This window comes from Orcinus orca, chromosome 10 (assembly GCF_937001465.1).
Source record: "Orcinus orca chromosome 10, mOrcOrc1.1, whole genome shotgun sequence".
Taxonomy (NCBI): domain Eukaryota; kingdom Metazoa; phylum Chordata; class Mammalia; order Artiodactyla; family Delphinidae; genus Orcinus; species Orcinus orca.
This window is the reverse complement of record NC_064568.1, coordinates 41,817,250-41,833,159: the sequence shown is the minus strand read 5'-3', so window position 1 is coordinate 41,833,159 and position 15,910 is coordinate 41,817,250. Positions and strand designations below refer to the sequence as shown.

The window sequence follows — 15,910 nt, the reverse complement described above, 5'->3', positions numbered from 1 at the left end:
AAGTTCCCTCCCATCCTCATCCTTACGCTCAGTTGCTCTCCCCAGGCACCTCCACTGCCAGTTGGATAGTTGATTTGACAGAACTCCATGCATGTATGTGAAATGTTTCTCTCTTACCATATGGAGTGTATAGAGTCATTCTATATCAAAACTTACAGGCTGACCCTGTTCTTTTTTTTTTTTTTTTTTTTTTTTTTTTTTGCGGTACGCGGGCCTTTCACTGTTGTGGCCTCTCCCATTGCGGAGCACAGGTTCCGGACGCGCAGGCTCAGCGGCCATGGCTCACGCACGGGCCCAGCTGCTCCGCAGCATGTGGGATCTTCCCGGACCGGGGCACGAACCTGCGTCCCCTGCATCGACAGGCGGACTCTCAACCACTGCACCACCAGGGAAGCCCTGACCCTGTTCTTTTTTAACAGCTATATGGTGTCCTACCCAGTGAATATTCCATAGGTTATTAAACAGTCATCCACTGATGGGCATTTGAGTAATTTCTCCTCTTTTTCTGTTTTTTTGTGCTGCTTTGAGATGAGCCTCTTGTCCAAAATACAAGTTATTTAAAATGTGGTGATAAGATCTCCATTTCTATTTCTCTGGCCATTTTTACAGTTTCAACAGTGATTTATCTATCTTGGTTTTTGCCTCCGGCTTTTACCTCTTGTCATCTCCAAGTCTTCAATCAATACTTTAATTGTGAGGGTCACAACAAGGTGACCCTTTGCCTCTCTTAAGTTTCTGAAGTAACTCTACTCTTGAAGTATAGTCTACCACCATAAACCCATTTTTCTTAGTAAAAATGGTGGTAAAATATTGTAGCTGTATTGTTTTGCTGTACATATATGCTGTATTCATTAATTTCAACAAAACTGTAAATCTTGGGAATTCCCTGGTGGACCAGCGGTTAGGATTCCACGCTTTCCCTGCCAAGGGTGCAGGTTCAATCCCTGGCTGAGGAACTAAGATCACACAAGCCACGCAGTGCAGCCAAGGAACAACAACAACAGCAACAACAACTGCAAATCTACAAATAATCTGGAAGTGTGGGAACACTTCTTGTAAGGGACGCTAAGATACTTGTAAGGGACAGTAAGACATCTGCTGAGGTTCGGATGGTTTTATACATGAATGTGTATGCTGTGTCAGTGTTGTTATTTCAAAATAATGTCAACAGAACCCTTTCTGTGGGTAAAGGCTAATGTGAAGTAGCATCACTTCCGGTCCACTTCCTTGGAAGTGCCAGGGCTGGACGAGGCATGATGGGGATGAGACACCACAGAGTCCCCAGGTCCTCCTCTGGGTGTATATGAGGATGGGGGTGGGCTGGAGACAGGCCTGCCATCCACGGGCACCATGACCACCCAGCACTCACTCCGGGTGCCATGGTGGCATGGCAACCTCACCAGCTCTCAGAGTGGGAGAGGAGGCTTGTTTCAGTTACTTCACGGGAAGGTCAGCAACAACAGCTCTCCAGAGGAGGGGCAGGAAGGGGGTGGGCTGAGAGCGACAGCTGGCCCTGCATGGTGGCCTTGTGTGCCAGGGCCTTGCCACTTCCCAGCCTGTGTTCAGACTTTCTCCACATGCTTCCCAAAGGCCAGCTCTTGACCTGACCTGTGTCACGTAAAGAAACCATTGTATTTGCCATGCAAATATTAGGTATTTTTACTACCCTAAAAAGAGCAGGAAGGCAAAAACACTACGTAGAACTGGGGGTGGTAAGTTTCTTTTCCTCCCTGCTGAGCAGGATGGCCCCACTCCCATCTATATGGAATTGCTGGCAGGGGCCCAGGCCGCTATAAATAAGCATCCAAATTGCTCCAGGAAGGCTGGACTTCCTCATTTTTTTTAAAGTGGAATTTGTAACAGCTTCTGCCCAGAACATTTGTGTCCAATGTCCTTTCATCTCCCAGGCATCCTGTACAACTGCCATGCGGAGATTTTGGAATGCTTCCCACTGCAGCTGGGTCACAGGACAAGGCATGCTGGCCCAGCCAGCTAAAATAAAGAAGTAATTATCTTCCTTCTGTGACCTCTGTCTTGCGATATGAGTCTTAATAGGATCCCTTCTGAGGAACAAGCAGGAAGCTCCTTTCTGCTTCTGCCAAAAGGCACATCTGTTAGAAATGGAGTAGGTTCATTAGAAGCATGGGAATCCCAGGACACAGGGGCCAGATGGGCCCCAGGAATACATCTTTTATGCTACTTGATTCTCAGACCCCGATGGGCCTTTCCTTCCCTCAGGTTGACTAGCAGCACAGGGTTACAATAGGAGTGACAGATAGTAAAACATGTGAAGCTACAACAAATCTGTGGTGCCTGCACAAGAACCAAGACAGAGGTCAACAGAACAAAATGGACCAGTGCTATTCAGAGTGGTCCGTAGACCTGAGGCTGGTCTAGGAACTGTCTCTAGGCCAAGATAAGGAGCTTAGTAGGTACATCACCTGTGTCACTAAGCACATATTCGTGTAAGGCTGACCATTTTTTTGGTAGCAAGAATTTCTCAATGAAGGAAGCAGTGTGTTAATTCATATTCTGGCCCGTTCTTCAGCTCATCACAGACAGGCATTTTGAGTATCTTTGTAGTGAATAGTTCTGAAACCATCCCTAATATAATATATTGTAAAAGAAAAATCACAAACCAATAGGGAAGAGAAGGTTTATTCAACAGATTGGATTTGGAGAATTGACCAAGTTTTTTTTTGTTGTTTGTTTGTTTTTTTTGCGGTATGCGGGCCTCTCACTGTTGTGGCCTCCCCCATTGCGGAGCACAGGCTCTGGACGTGCAGGCTCATGGGCCCATGGCTCACGGGCCCAGCCGCTCCACGGCATGTGGGATCTTCCCGGACCAGGGCACGAACCCGTGTCCCCTGCATCGGCAGGCAGACTCTCAACCACTGCACCACCAGGGAAGCCCTGACCAAGTTCTTTTTAAGAATGTTTTTTCACATTATATGCAAAATAAATTATGGATAAATGGGCAAGAAAATGAAACCTAAAAAAAAAAACAGAAGAAAAATCTTGAACTGATGTTATAGCATGGAAAACTGTTTTTAAATATCTTTTCTAATTACAAAAGTAATAAGTATTCCTTGTAGAAAATCTATCATTTTTTTTGAAATTTGTTTATTCTTATAGTTCTAGTTATTCCATTTCACTCTGTATAATATTCTGTTGAATAAATAGCTCACAATTTATTTATCTAGTCCCCTACTAATGGACATATGGGCTGTTTGAAGTTTTAATTATTTTTACTATTAAAAAAACGTCAACAATGCTTCAGTGAATGCTCTGGTAGCTGTCTTCTTCCTAATACTACTAAAGGCCTAGACAGAGGCAGTACATGAGAATTCCATTGTTTCACTTCCTCACCAGCATTGGTGTTGTTTCAATGGTGGTTTTTCATCATCGTCAATAAATTTGTTTTTAATAGAAAGATCACCTATACTTCTGCCTCCCAGGGTTAATGCTTGCTGCTTTTCTGATGTATTTCCTTCTAAATTTTTATCTGTTTATTTAAATATTTACTAAAACTGTGGCCATACTGTATATACTATTGTGTGTCATCCTTTTCCATGAAATTGATTATTAGTTTAAAATGTAGGAAAAAAGAGAATCCAAAACTGTATCTACAGCATGATCCTGGTGGTAGTTTGGTTTCATTTTGTGGAGTTGGTTTGTACATACAAGTATTCATTAAATACATTACATTAGTATCTTTCAAAATAAAAAGTTAAAAAGATGCTATCCATGTAAACATGATTTTCTTCTTTGTTTTTAGACTTTTTACAAATTTTCTGCAAGGAGCATGCATTACTTTTGTCATCAAAGAACATAAAATAAAACATTGTCATTCACAGCCCAGTGTTCGGGACTGGCATTGGTGGGATTCATTCCCTCTGTCCCAGACTTGGCCTCAGACCATCCCCTGAGCTATGGGCCCGTCCCTCAAATGCATCTGCTGGTCTCAAGGCTAGTAATAAGGGGGAGGTATGTAAGGGCCACCCCACCTCCACCAGCCCTGGAAAAGCCATTCACAGCGTAAGGGCTGTGCATCTACCATAGCACCGCCCCCAGCGTGGGCACACGGGCCACATGCACTTGCCCGCTTGCCCAGGGCTTGCCTCTGGGAGGACCAGGAGGCAGCGGGGATACCACACAACAATTGCCCAGGGATCTGTTTTCTGCTCTGTGTATTTCCTGCCCATTTGGGGGCATCTTTTGTACTCATGAGATCAACAGAGGCTTGGAAATCCAACTTTCCCTGCTAGGAAGCCCCTGGTTGAAGTCCCAAAGCACTGACAGTTGGCCCTGAGCAGCTCTGGATGGTGAGCCTCCTCTGCTTTGGGAGCTGCAGCGTGAAGCACTCTGGGAAGAGAGACTGGAGAGGGTTTCATTCCTCCCTGCTTCCTCGGGTTTGACCCACCCTGAGCCAAGGACAGCTCTTTCCAATTTGGTAATGGCAGGAGCCCCTCCCGAGAAGAAGTTTAGCGGAAAGGTTGAGCGCCCTCAGAGTAGGTCCAGGAGGAGCGCCCGCTGTTCTCAGCATGTTGGCTCTGGTGATTATGAGTAAAAGTACTCTCAGGCCACAAGTATTCATGGGCCAGAAAGGAAGCAAATGCAGCTCATTACTTTGGGATCCACTCTCAGGAGCACAAAGGATTCCTTCACCAGCAGGACTGCAGAGAGACCGAGTAAAAGCAGCAGCCTTGCTTTTGCAAATGCACTTGAGAACAGTGTGTCCATCCATCGTTATGGCTCTGGATGTTGTTTGAAAAAAAAGAAAAAGAAAGCTACCTATAAACTGGGATGATGAGCCAGGCTGAAGGAAGTAGGGGGCACCTGGTAGGCTGTGGAAAGCCATGGTGTGGCCTCCTGGGGCCTCAGACGGCTCCAAGCCAGGCTGTGTCAGGGCAAACGCTTTATTAGTGCTCCCAAGGGCCTCATACGTGCTCAGTGACTCTCTGTGCCTTGGCGTTGCAGGCCTGGCGCTGGTGCCAAGGAAGCTGTGTACTCACTACGCCTGGGACACCAGTGTGCTGCTTCAAGCCTGGCCGGCTGTGGACCCGCAGTTCCTCCAGCAGCCCGATGTCATACAGATGGCGGTTCTGGTGAGTGTCTCCTGCAGCCCCTAGGGCCAAGGCGAACCGGCCACACACACACGGATGGGTTTGGAAGTTTCTCGCCAGGCCTTTCTAGCCCACTCAGCTCTCCGCCCAACCCTCCAGCCTGTCTTCCTTTGCCAGCACCTTCAGTTTTGAAGTTACCACATGCCAAAAGCTTGTGAGCATAAAACTTGTGGCCAGAAAGTGGAAAGTATCAACCTGTCCTGCATTATAGGTTCTAATTGTCTTCCTTTCCAACTGTGTTTCAATCTCTCTAAGTTTCATTCAGCTGCTCTGGGCTCTTGGAGGGGGTAGGGTGATGGTGAGGAGGTGGGCAAGGAACACCTCGTGCTGAAAATATATTTCAGAAAGGCTACATGAAATTTATTTTTTGGTAAATTGCATCATTTTAAATACATAAAAGTAGTTGATTATAGAGCAAATAACTCTCCTGTAGTTTATCCTTATGTAATTTTTATGTATTTAATTTGTTTAATCTGAGACCCATTATGAGGAATATCTCCTAAATATGCTGATGTGGCTGAAGAGGGAAAGAAAACAAGGGGTGAACCTTTTAGTCTGAACCACACGTGGGCCAGCTAACTTACATCCCAAGTTTAATTTAACTCTCACCACCCTAAAAGATAGGCATAGCTGTTCCCAGTTTTTTCGGCTGAGGACACAGGCTCAGAGAAGCTCGTCACCTTGCCCACGTTTATTTGTTTATTCCTCAGTCATTATCAAGTTACCTATGCTATCAATACATCAGGCACAGTGCTAGGCTCTGGGGACACAAACTGAAATGCAAAAAACAGGGTCCCTGCCCTCACGGAGCTTAAAGCCTGGTGGGAAAGATAGGGGAAAAGAAGAAGGAAAGAGAAAAATAAACAAAATAATTGCAAACTGTGGAAAGTACCACAAAGTAATCACCCAGGGGCTGAACAGGAGCCGGGCCTGCCAGGCCTCACCTGCTTCGTCTGCAAACCCTGGGCCCTGCGGGCAGATCCATGTTGGGAAAGCCAGTTGCCCCCAGGAGACTGGCTCCTTCACAGATGCTCTGTCTCCATACCACCTCCCCGACACTTAGTTCCTCGCTGCCTCCGATTTGCCCCCCCGCTCCATGAGAGGAGGAGGCGGGCTGCCCTGCTAGGCTTCTTCCCAAAATCCTCAAAACCGAAACCAGCCTGTGGCACAGAGAGACGATTTCTTTAACTTGAATAATGTTTCTAAGAAATAACTATCTGTGTACCCCTAAGAACTCATCCTCAGTGCAACTGAGAAATACCAACCTGAGACACTGAAGTTTTAATCTGTGAAAATGTCTTTCCATTTTAAATTACCACTGAAGAAAAGAAATTTAGTTTTGATAATTGGTAAAATAATTTCAGATTATCATTGAAATAAAAATCCAAGATTTAAAATGTGTGGAGGACTCCCTGCAAGTACACCCAACTCAAGAACCTCTGGGTTGGGGCACTGTGCCATGTGGCAGGACTTCTGTCAAGGTCTGTGTTCTGTCTCCACGTGATCTCACTTGGTGCCATGGCCAGAAATAGAAGTTGCAACACAGAACAGTATAACTTGGTGTAATTCAGTTCAGCCGTGCCCGTGTGCTCTGAGCCCAGAGGCACTACATCGTCTTCATGGAGCCCAGCACCCAGGAGGGACAGTCTGGGGAGGTACACGCATTGTCATGCACACCGAGAGTTTGTGTAGCCTCCAGGTTAAGATGTAAGAGCTTGGGAGTTGTACCATCTCAGTTTTGCAAAATACTTAATTTCTCTAAGCCTCCGTTTCCTCAGTTAGAAAACACAGGGCCTGCCTTACCTGGTTGTTGAAAGAATTAGATGGGATAATGCCAGGAGGTACTTAGCCTGCTTCTGGACACACTAATGACAAAAGCCACTAACACGCAGTGAGTACCGACTAAGAGGCAGGGACTGCCCTTAGGACTTTCCAGATACTAACTCATTAACCCTACACAACAGCCCTGTGAAGCAGACCCCGCTGTTTTCCCCATTTCACAGACGAGGCAGATACGTGCCTAACCCCGTCTTACAAGTGAGGAAACAGTGGCAGAACAGGGCTTAATAACTCACTCAGTAAATATTAAATGCTGCTAGCATCAGCATCGCTGCCTCTGGCAGTTGGGGGATTGGAGGAGGCATCCGAGGAAAGGGATGTGGACCTTGGCTTTGAAAGAGGAGCAGCATTTCCCTAGTGGAGAAAGGAGCAAAGGCGGGGGAAGTCCTCACTGGACCGTGAGCCATGGAGGGGGTGGAACAGAGGCAGAGGCAGGGCAGCACTGGAGAGAAGGCCAGACTCTATCCCGAGAGGTTGGGGGCTGGCAGGGAAGAGAGAGGGTCCATGGGGTCATCCCGTCTCCACCACTTGCTGGAAAGGGACCTTGGGTAAGTGGCTTCACCTCCTATCCCTTCGCTTTGCCCTCTGTGAATCGGGGATGGAACGGCTGTGACCTACCTCACAGGCTTGTGGTGGGGATAAACAGGTTCACTCAGGCGGATTGTGGAGCACAGTGCCTGGCACAGAGTGAGAACTCAGACAACGTGAGCTTTTATTGTCATTAGCCATTGCAGGGCTCCTGTCAGTGAGTAGTGGTGGATGGGGCGGGTGGATAGTGCTCATGGCCAGGGGCCCTCCAGGCAGCTGTTGGAAAAGTCCAAGAGAATAATGCAGAGGCCTGGACCAAGACTGAGCGATGAAGTGGAGGTGGCAAAGCTGGAGGGGCGGAAGCTTGCAAGGCCCCCAAATGGGGACTGGGAGACCTTTCTAAAGTCAAGCAGCCGCTGTTTGAGGTGATGTCTTACTTGTCTCCCACCCAGTGATCTAGGCTAATGCAGCCCATAAAAATGCCACTAAATTCTACAGAAATCTGAAAAGATGAGGTGGGTGATTAAGGGATCCTGGATAATGTGCTTGGGTTGAAACTTCAGAAGTTATTCCTGGTAATTTTTCATAACACAGTGACTTTATTTTCCAAGTTAAAAACAGGAGCATTTGTGAAAAAAACGTAAACGTTCTTACAGGAGCGATGGGATGGAGGAATTGAAGCACGGCTGTTCAGAAGCTATTTGGGTCATGTGTCACTTTCCTCGGTGGCAGTATCAGTTCATATTTGATGTGAAGTTTATCCTTATGAAACTAATATTCAGTGAATACCACTACAGCTAGAACTATACTGGCCCACTTTAGGCAAGAGTTGTGTGTGATGTGGGTCCAGCTTCCAGGTGGTCAAACTTGAGCGCCCCCTTCTGGAGCCAGTCATCAGGGAGGGAGGTTGCCTACACGCCCCAGAAATTAGTCCACGTGAGATCTAGGTAAATCCTCGGTGACACCCCCTGTAGCCAGATCTAAACTTGATTTGAGTTTCAGTAACACAATAATCCCTCTACCCCCGGATACAGCCTAAGCCATCTCATGCTGAGGATTTTTGACATAGTTTCCACCACAGCTGTGACGGGGCAGCACTCAGGAAATACAGGGTGGCGCCCTCTCCCTCTCCTTATCCAAAGCGTTCAGGCGTTAATCCTACCCATCTAAGTGCGCTTTGTTCTTCCAGGAAGCTAGGTGCTGCCTCTTCTTTCTCTTTTCCTGTACTCCTTTCCCACACAGAGGCAGCAGTACCCTTGAGGGGCAGTGGGTATTGATGTCTGGTTGCCTGCCACTCTCAGGACTTTCCTCATTGTTTGTCTCGGCTTTTCACCTTCTCAGATCAACAACAAAGCCTGCGGCAAAATCCCTGTGCCCCAACAAGTTGCCCAGGACCAGGACAAAGTCCACGAACTGGTTCTCCAAAGTGAACTGGGTGTCAGGCTCTTACAGGGGCGAAGCATCAAGAAGGCCTTCCTCTCCCCCCGAACCGCCCTCATCAACTTCCTGGTACAGGAGTGACTGCAGGGATGCTGCGGCTACCACGAGGGCTTGAGGCACCTCCTCCAGGTCTGGGATGAAGGAAGGAGTCTGGGGCCCAGGGGCAGGAAAAAGCCAAATGTCTTTTTTATATATATACATAAATTTTATTTATTTATTTATTTATTTATTTATTTATTTATGGCTGTGTTGGGCCTTCGTTGCAGTATGCGGGCTTCTCTTTGTCGTGGCTTCTCTTGTTGTGGAGCACAGGCTCTAGGCGTGCAGGCTTCAGTAGTTGTGGCATGCGGGCTCAGTAGTTGTGGCTCACGGGCTCTAGAGCGCAGGCTCAGTAGTTGTGGCACACGGGCTTAGTTGCTCCGTGGTATGTGGGAATCTTCCTGGACCAGGACTCAAACCCGCGTCCCCTGCATTGGCAGGCGGATTCTTAACCACTGCGCCACCAAGCCCCAAGCCCAATGTCTTGAATGTCTGCCTTTGCACTCGGTGACGGGCTGGCATCAACAGGGTGCCTCTGAGGTGTGGCCTGGTGCAGGGGTGAAGGTGGGTGGAGGCAGAGGAGAAATATGAGTGAAGTGGGGTGGGGACCCAGTACCTTCCTCCACCATTGCAGGGTGGAGGAAGCATCTAGCCCCATAGGAAGCCACCAGAGATTCAGCTGGGTGGGAGCGAGAAGGTGAATTGAAAAGCAAGTGAGGATGAGCACGAAGCCTCTCGAGCAGCCTGGGAGCTTCTGGACCCCAGAAATTGCACTGCCTTAGGCAGGTGTTAGGAACATAAGGCTAAACTGAGGAGGCACAGGGGCTGAGGAGCAGCGTGGGCAGTCACTGTTGAACAGGTGACAGAGCCTCAGCATCGTGGTGGATTGTCTCCCGCCTTCAGCCTAGATGGAGAAGCCATTTGGGTCGTGTCCAAATATCCATATGCAGAGTGGACACTGGGGTCTTCAGAAGTTGCTCGGGGGAATTCCCTGGCGGCCCAGCGGTTAGGACTTGGCGCTTTCACTGCCGTGGGCCCGGGTTCGATCCCTGGTCAGAGAATTAAGATCTTGTGGGCTGGCGCAGCCAGAAAAAAAAGAAGAAGAAGTTGCTCGGAATCAAAAGGCAAGCAGGGCTAGTCTGGCTGCCAGCACTCCCACCACTTCTCAGCCCTGCCGTGCAGGCTGTTTCCACCCCAGCCCAACTGGACTTGCCTGCCAGGCCTTCTCTGATCCTGGTACTCAGGCTCTTGGACGAAGTACCACTTCCCACTGTGAATGGTGAGCAGCGCTTCCTAACCACTCCCTTAGGGTGTAAAATTTGCTGTGAAGTGAAGCGGAACGGAGCTGGTTCCAGCCTCGGATGGAACCAATCTCGGAGCCCGCTGCAGCTCAACAGGGAGTCTGCTCATGTGCGCCGCAGATGGTGATGCCGCCATGGATGTGGCCCGCAGAGCCAGTCATTAGGAAGAGCAAGTCCACCGCAGGGGGTGGGACTGATGCCACCCAGGCATCTCCTCCTATGCTTGAGCCACTGCAGTTGGCTGCCAGGGAGACCCTGTGTCATTGTATATTAGGGTGATCCTGGGTTTCTGTGAAGTCAGCTATCAGGTGCTCTTACCAGAACTGGCCTAAGCCACTGATTACTATTTAATAGGGGGAGGAGGAGGAGAATCTAGGGAGGAGGAGAATCTAGCCATTCTGTGACACTGAAAATCTGTATTCATTCTCTGATGCCTTTTTCTGAAGTAGCCTCAGATGTGGTCCCCTGCACTTCAGTAGTTAACAGATGACTTTTTTTAATGGAATAAAATGTTTGTCATGTATGACTTTGGGACATATGTGTGATCCTGGAATAGCCACCATATTCCAATTCTGGGAGTTAATCAGGAACAGATTGAGGTATTCCATCGTCATCTGAAGCACTGGCTATGTGCCTGACTCCACGTGGACTGTTATAAAGTGGGATGCATGGGGAACTTACAGAACATGGTAGACCATACTGACTCAGGAACGTTAGTAACAGCAACTAAGTCACTTGGCTCAAACTTAATATTCTGCCTGATCCCCATGCCCAGAAATCCTGGTTTAATTGATCTGAAGTGCACTTGGGCATCTGGGAAATCTTAAAAGCTCCACAGGTGATTCTAATGGACAGCTAAGTTTGAAAACCACCGGATTAATTGATGCATTTGAACCATATGTCTAACTAGTCCTTTCTCTCCCTAACCTTCAGCTTAACTGGGATGAATTTGGTAACGACCAAAACACAATGAAGTAGAGCTGGGAAAGACTAGGACCAGAAAGGGAGGCAGGGGCCGGAACTCTGGAGCAAATGTTTAAGACGTTCCTAGAGCTGACTTGAGTGCACACAATCCAATTCCATGTACCAGCAAATGTGGATTAAATATAAGTGAATGGATGAGGATATTTGGTACAAGGAGGCGAGTGAGTGTTTTTGCTTGATTGTCTTGTTTATTCCAGAAGTAACGTAAGTGGTCTTGAGTCTGTCAACAAGATGAGTGTAGGGAGCCCTTTGCACATAATCTGGCCAGAGCAATGGGCGAGTCCAGCCTCAAGGCCACTGGACTAACCAGCACGTCTTTGGAGACCTTTTTCTCCAAGAGGATAAAACTTTTAAAAACAAGAGCTCATTGGTACTACTGAGATGGTTGGTGTAATGGAAAAATTGAACAGAAAAATCTGATCCCTGGGGTGGGAAATGATCTCAGTCCTTTATTAACTGCCTTGATTAGGTCAAAAACTGGACTCAACAAGTTCACTTGCATTATGTCATTTAATTTCCACTAAAACCCTAGAGGGAAGGAATTATTCTCTCATAAATATGAAGATACCCAGGTTCTGAGGTTCAGTAATTTGCTCAGTTTCCACAGCTAAGTAGAAGAACCGAATCCAAACGCAGGTCCTCTGGCCTCCAAATCCCCTTATGCCATCCACTGTACCTACCAGTCCCCTCACCTAATTGCCCATCTTGCTTGAAGTCAGGAAAATTGAGATGTTGGCTGGAAGCTTGGGGCTTACTAGGGAAGCCTCGCGACTGAATGGAGTGGCCATTATTCTTGTTGCCTTTGCTGCCTTGGCTTGGGGTTTACTGATTGATGGCCTGAGGCTGCTGGGGGCAGATGGCCCAGGGGTGTGAGCTAGAGGTTTGTGGCCACATAAAGAAGTCCACCAGAAATCCTTGCAAGCCACTCATGGCCCACAGGCTTCTTGGCAGGCCAATGCTCAGACAAGATGGCCTCCAAACCAAAAGCTGAGGATCCGAAGTTGGCTTTGGTTTTCATTTCCAGGTGGTTTGATTCCTGAACTGAGCCCAAGTCAGGGTTATGAGGCCACTAGTGCACACGGACATGCAGCAACATGCAACTGGGCTGATGACATTTCTGCTGGGCCACAGTTGGCCATTACTCGGGCCAAAGAGGGCATGGTTCCTGCACCAGCTGCCCTGGCCTCCACCACCAGCTGCCCTCTTGGTGTTTCTCCGCCTAGGAGGAAAGGGAAGGAGGCAGACAAGTCTACAGGGTCATTCTGTGCACCAGGAACCGTGCAAGGGGTTTTGCTGGTGCTCTTAAATCCTCACATCAGTGCTACAAAGTGGGAATTATGACCCACATCCTATAAAGAAGGAAACTGAAGCCTAGAAAAGTATAGCAGATTACCTACATCATGCCACTGATAGCTGCTCAAGCCAGGATTCAGCCCCAGTTCTGCCTTCCTGTTCACAGCTCATGCTTTCTCTTCAGCCCCAACCTGCCTTCCGGGAGGGAAGAAGTGGGGTGTCTTGGGAGGAAATACAGCTCTTGTTCTTTCTTTCCTGGGAATTCTGAACTGGAGCTCTGGCATGTATGTGGCCCTGCAGACTGGAGCCCCACACTCATGATTCACCTCCCCGCAGACACTCCTTAAAGAAGGCGGCTGGGCTTTTGTACCCTGAATCTGTCCATCACTGGCTGTGGGCCAACACCAGGTGGAGGGGGATAGTTAGTAATTTCCTGGGCGTCTTGGGATGAAGGGACTCCCACTGGCTCAGGGAAGGTTTCCACAGAGGAGCACAGCTGAGCCGTCGGCAGCCAGCATGCACGGGAGCTGGGGACAGGCACCCCTGCTTGTGAGGAGGACCCGGTGGAGCACCCAAGGCGACCCCCACAAGGAGAGAAGGTGAGAGTCCTGAGAAGCCTGAGAAGCAGCGAGTCTGTGGGTGAGGAAACGCTCTAGACAGACACAGAGTCACAAGAGACGCGGATGAACATAGGATGGAGTGAGGACAAGCTGAGCTGCCTTGGGCCTGCCTTGATGCCCTGGGCTGGGTGGCTCCGGGCAGTGCTGCTGCATTCAAGGCAGTGGGTGAGACCAAACTGGAAGGCATCATTCCCCCTTTTGCAGATGACAAAACCGTGGCTCACACAGGCTGTGACTTGCTTAAGGTCCTACAGTAAGTAATGGACTATCTTGACCCCCATTCTGTGCTCATTCTACTCAGGGGCCCCTGCCCCTACCCTGCAGGAAAAGCCTGGTGGTACCGCCAGGCAAAACTTAGCTCAGGAGGTAAATATTCTTAATTGTGGAAACCATCAGGGTAGACAAAATGAGTAGAGTCTGTACTCCGTTTCTTCCTGTGAGAAGAGCAAGCAGAAAACATCTGTTTCATGGGCTGAGTCCCTGTCTGAAGCTCAGAGGGTGGGCGGCCAAAGGCTCTCATCCAAGCTGATGAGTCTGGAGATCGGAATCTGGGGTGACCAACAATGAGCAAGGAGGAACCCCCCCAAGGGTGGGTGGGCAGGCAGTGCTGGCAGGGAGGGGGCAGCCTGGAACGGCTGAGGAAGGACCAGTCCTGTGGGGAGCAGCCTCGGATCCCAGGGTGGGGCCAACAGCCATCCAGAACGGTTGACCTCACTCCAGATCTTCATTGCGTCTGCCCACATGAGGGAGCGGATGCAGGGGTAACAAGGCCCTGTGGGGGTGGGGAGCCAGGCCTGCTGGAGTCACGCGCCTGGAACCCAACAGTCATGACTCACCTCCATGCGCCTCAAGCCCTGAACTTGAATTCCAGTTCTTGTCTGGCTTCTGGAAGAGCAGGCCCGTGCCAGACACCCAGTGATGCCTGAGATGCCCCGATATCAGCAGCAATAATAACACTTACCACTTACCGAGGACTAGTTATGTGCCAGACCCTGTTGTAAGAGCCTTACCACAGAAGGGGCCCAGCTCAAGACCACATGAAAGGCTGGCAGAGCCGTGATTCCGACCCTACTCCACCACATTGCTTCCCAAAGGCCTTGATGCAAACCAGCCCTGAACCTCCTGGGTTTTCCAAGACAGCCCTGATTTCTGGCTCTCAGAGTACCCTAGAACCTGCCAAGCCCACACTTCCTGATCTGAGGACACCTGGGTGAGCACCTCCCTGGTGCCCAGGGAGAGGTCTGGGCTTTCTCTCTGAGCCTGGGACTGACCACTCCCAGGGAGCCCTCACCTTTGAGCCCCATCAGTGAGACCTAGAAGTCAGGGGGTCAACTTTGCTCTACTCCACATACTGCGAGGAAAATTCCATGGAAGGGGAGACCTGGCCTGGGCCTGTGGGCACAGTGAGAGCTGCCTGGCCTCACAGTGGCTGGGCCAGTGTCTTCCCCAGAACATCCTTTCCTCTGCCCACAGCAGAACCTCATCTGTGATTACTTAGGGGTGGTTCGCCCCAGCCCCCTCTAAAGTTGGACTCACCTGCCACACCTGCTGTAGCTGCACCCTCATGGGCTGCCTCAGGACCAGGAGAAGAACCGGGCCTGGGCAGGGATCCCCTTCCTCAGACACTGTGAGGTGAGGGCCGAGTGTCCAGTGGGTATAGTGGACACTGTGGGGTCAATTAGGGAGGCGGGGCCACCCAAAAGGTGCTATTATTCACTGAACCTGGAATGTCATTCATCAGGGAAAAGGCAGCTCCCTTCCAGTAGAAACAGGGACAGGGTGGGCCAGTGGGGCTTTGCAAGGTGGGTTCCCCAGGGGGCTCGCTGTCAGTGGGCAGGACACAAGGTAGCCACCACGTGGAAATAGGCTGAAAAACCAGATGTCACCAAGTATCTCCATGATTAGTTGTCTGTTAACCTGTTAGTTATCAGATAACATGTTAGCTTTCTAGTAATATCTTAATTGATTTTTATTATGGCCTGAATGTTTGTAGCCCCCTAAAATTCATATGTTGAAATCGTACTTCCAAATGATACTAGCAGGTGGGGCTTTGGAGGTGTAACTAGGTGAGGTCATGAGGGTGCAGCCCTTGTGGGTGGGATTAGTGGCCTCATGAGAGTCACAACAGAGCTTCCCCTCTGCGTTCTGCCACGTGAGGACACAAGAAGTCAGCAGTCCGCACCCCGAAAGAGGGTTCTCACCAGAACTCGACCAAACTGGCACCCTGATCTCAGACTTAGCCTCCAGAGCTGTGAGAAATAAATTTCTGTTGTTTATCAGCCATGCAGTCTATGGTACTTTGTTAGAGCAGCCAGAACTAAGACAACTACTAACATCTTAGGAGTCAGTTCCCCTCTTAGTGAGTGCAGTAGACCTCAGTTACAAGTTACCTCATGATTACCTGCAACCCCTTAATTGTGCACTAACACCTTAGTGGTCTGCCAGTATCTTGATTGTCTACCAATCATCTTGAGCAATAATTTTTCAAAAATTATCAGCTGTTAATGTAACTATAACAGATAAACCCCTAAGCCACAGTGGGCTCACTCACTCAGCAAACTATTTCTCATTCCCTAAGTCTAATCCTCTGGAGAAGGGAGCAGGGAGGGATCCTGTTCCATCCCATTCCAGCTTGATGGAGGGACCCAGGCTGAAGGAACCTCCACCACCTTCACCTCTTGGCTCTCAAGTTACCCTGGACGTTGATATCCAGCCCTCAGATATGGGCAGAGAGAGGTGG

The 15,910-nt window shown here is 49.1% G+C and overlaps 1 protein-coding gene and 1 long non-coding RNA gene across 17 annotated transcripts in view; both read left to right on the top strand.

Annotated features, from left to right (window-relative positions):
• Positions 1-15,910, top strand: part of LOC125965666 (uncharacterized) — a 313,457-nt gene that overhangs the window by 291,646 nt on the left and 5,901 nt on the right. The gene's annotated exons all lie outside the window — the stretch shown is intronic.
• The window catches only part of LARS2 (leucyl-tRNA synthetase 2, mitochondrial), a 278,606-nt gene that overhangs the window by 256,795 nt on the left and 5,901 nt on the right, over positions 1-15,910 (top strand). For 11 of the 16 annotated variants that reach the window (XM_033413190.2, XM_049716293.1, XM_049716292.1 and 8 more), the window contains 2 exons: positions 4,981-5,108; positions 8,835-9,154. In XM_033413190.2, coding sequence (XP_033269081.2) covers positions 4,981-5,108; positions 8,835-9,014 — 308 coding nt within the window. In that variant the 3' untranslated portion in view covers positions 9,015-9,154. The other 5 variants (XR_007479847.1, XM_049716291.1, XR_007479848.1 and 2 more) reach the window with 3 other exon arrangements.